The sequence below is a fragment of the Aristolochia californica genome, unplaced genomic scaffold (assembly GCF_029961685.1).
Source record: "Aristolochia californica isolate CCGP_79_NKW_82.1479 unplaced genomic scaffold, dmAriCali1.0.hap1 SCAF_12, whole genome shotgun sequence".
In the NCBI taxonomy this organism is placed as follows: domain Eukaryota; kingdom Viridiplantae; phylum Streptophyta; class Magnoliopsida; order Piperales; family Aristolochiaceae; genus Aristolochia; species Aristolochia californica.
In genome coordinates, this window is record NW_027181793.1 from 15,101,192 (window position 1) to 15,103,760 (window position 2,569).

The 2,569-nt window shown below is 44.4% G+C and overlaps 1 protein-coding gene across 1 annotated transcript; it reads left to right on the forward strand.

Annotated features, from left to right (window-relative positions):
* Window positions 1-515: 515 nt before the first annotated feature.
* On the forward strand, window positions 516-1,262 carry LOC137946599 (uncharacterized). Its single transcript, XM_068792936.1, has one exon. It carries the CDS (start codon window positions 516-518, stop codon window positions 1,260-1,262), a length of 747 nt encoding a protein of 248 aa, XP_068649037.1.
* Window positions 1,263-2,569: the final 1,307 nt, after the last annotated feature.

Consider the following 2,569-nt stretch of genomic DNA (forward strand, 5'->3'; position numbering starts at 1 on the left):
TCAAGCTTCCCTTAGGCTTGATCTTCGTTTTCGTCTTCCCCATGTCTTCCTACTACCCCTACGGTAATGCCTGGAAGACCCGTAACCCGTGGCAGACCCCAGATCCTCCCAAAGAATCCTTGTGTCAGATCCGGGGCCGTAACATCCTTAGGCCGAAAACCATTTTGGAACAACAAACTACCGGGTACTGCACCTGGCCCACGGTTTGGCTCCTCTGCCCTTAACCGTACAGACCAGGCTCCAAGTGTGTGCCCCCCCCCCCCCCCCCCCCCCCCCCCCACAATCTTCCACGTAAATTCTTGACTAAACAGGAAATGGAGGCTAGAAAGGTCAAGGGCCTATGTTTTAATTGTGATGAACAATTTCTTCCAGGTCATACCTGTAAATGATTATTCAGTATTGAACTTTGGGAAGAAGGTTCAGAAGAGCTTCCTAAAAATGAATTTGTTGAAGAGGAACAGCAAGACCCAGAGCTCTCCCTCCATGCCATGCATGGCCCACATAGTTCTAATACCATGCAGGTAAAGGCCAAGTTACACCAACTCTTGTTACTTACTTTAGTTGATTCTGGCAGCACACATAATTTTATCAATGAGCCTGCAGCAAAACAATTGGGATTGGGAATTCAACAACAAAAGGGTCTCTCGGCATCAGTGTCCAATGAGGCAAAAATTGCCAGTGTGGGGTTATGTGCAAACACCCCTTTTACCATTGAGGGACATTCATTTCAGGCGGACTTACTGGTCATTCCTTTGGCAGGATTTGATTTGGTGCTCGGCGTAAAATGGCTTCAGTTATTAGGCCCTATATTGTGGGAATTTCAAGCTCGGACTATGACATTTACAGCACAACAGGGCCATATTACATTACAGGGTATTGTGGCACAGGTACCTAACGCACTTCACACTTTACAACTTCAGAACACTGATGATTGTAAATTAGCTCCTTTACTTACAACATTTGCGGATTTATTTAATGACCCTACTAGTCTACCACCAGTGCGTCACTGTGATCACTGCATTCATTTGAAGTTGGGAACCAATCCAGTGGTGGTGCACCCTTATCGTTACCCACATATACAGAAAGATGAAATCGAAAGACAATGCATGAATATGCTCGCTCAGGGAGTTATCCAGGCCAGTAGGTCTCCCTTCTCATCACCTATTTTACTGGTACGCAAAAAGGATAAATCATGGAGGTTTTGTGTCGACTATAGGCAACTCAATTTGCAAACAATTAAAGACATGTTCCCATTCCAGTGATGGACGAGTTGTTGGATGAGTTAAATGGTGCTATGATTTTTACCAAGTTAGATTTGAAATCGGGCTATCATCAAATTAGAGTTCACCCGGCAGATGTGGAGAAGACTGCGTTCCGCACGCACCACGATCATTTCGAGTTCCTCGTCATGTCCTTTAGTCTCTCCAATGCACCCTCCACCTTCCAGGCCCTCATAAATGAGGTATTTTCATCGCTTCTACGGAACTATGTGTTAGTATTTTTTTATGACATCTTGGTCTATAGCAAAAATTGGGTCGAACATCTCCAGCACCTCCATCAGGTATTTACTATTCTACGCTCTCATCATTTGGTTTTGAATAGATCCAAATGTTCTATGGGCACCTCAGAAGTGGCATATTTGGGCCACATCATATCAGTTGTGGGCGTGAAAGTTGACCAGAGCAAGATCCAAGCAGTAACAGAATGGCCTCCTCCCACCTCCCTTACCGCATTAAGGGGATTTTGGGGCCTAGTGGGATATTACAGAAACTTTATCCAATCTTATGGCCAGATAGCAGCACCACTCAAAAACCTTCTCAAGAAACAGGCTTTCAACTGGTCTTCCTCAGCAAATCAGACCTTTCAGCTGTTAAAGGAGGCCTTAGCCTCAGCGCCTGTACTACAATTACCAGATTTTGATGAAGACTTTGTGGTGGAATGTGATGCGCCAGGTGGAGGTATTGGTGTAGTGTTACAACAATTGGGACATCCCATTGCTTATTTCAGCCGCTAGTTGGGACAACACCACCACAAGTTAGCCTCATATGAGAGGGAACTGATTGGGTTAGCCAAGGTTGTCCAACATTGGTGACCTTATCTCTGGGGATGGCCATTTCTCATTCATACAGATCATTGCAACCTCAAGTATCTTCTTGAACAACGCCTCACCACATCACCACAGCAGCATTGGTTGACTAAACTCATGGGCTTTGATTTTACAGTTCAATATAAGCCCGACAGTTTGAATTTGGGGGTTGATGCTTTGTCTCATCGGGACATTCTAGAACCACACGTTTATGCTATCAGCAACCCACATTCACTTTTGCTGGATTCTATTCGTGAGGAGGCACATCAATATCCATAACTTATTTCATTATATCAAGATATTCAGCAAGGGACAACAGCTCATCATTGGACGATTCAGGACCATCTTATACTCTACAAAAACATGATTTTTATCCATCACACGTCCCCACTTCTTCACACCATTTGGTCTTCTATCCATGATAACACACATGAGGGTCGATAGAAAACATATTTCCGAATCAGTCGGGCATTTTACTAGAGG

Excerpts from the sequence above, each read along its gene's own strand:
- LOC137946599 (XM_068792936.1), top strand. The coding sequence starts at position 516 with ATGCAGGTAAAGGCCAAGTTACACCAACTCTTGTTACTTACTTTAGTT.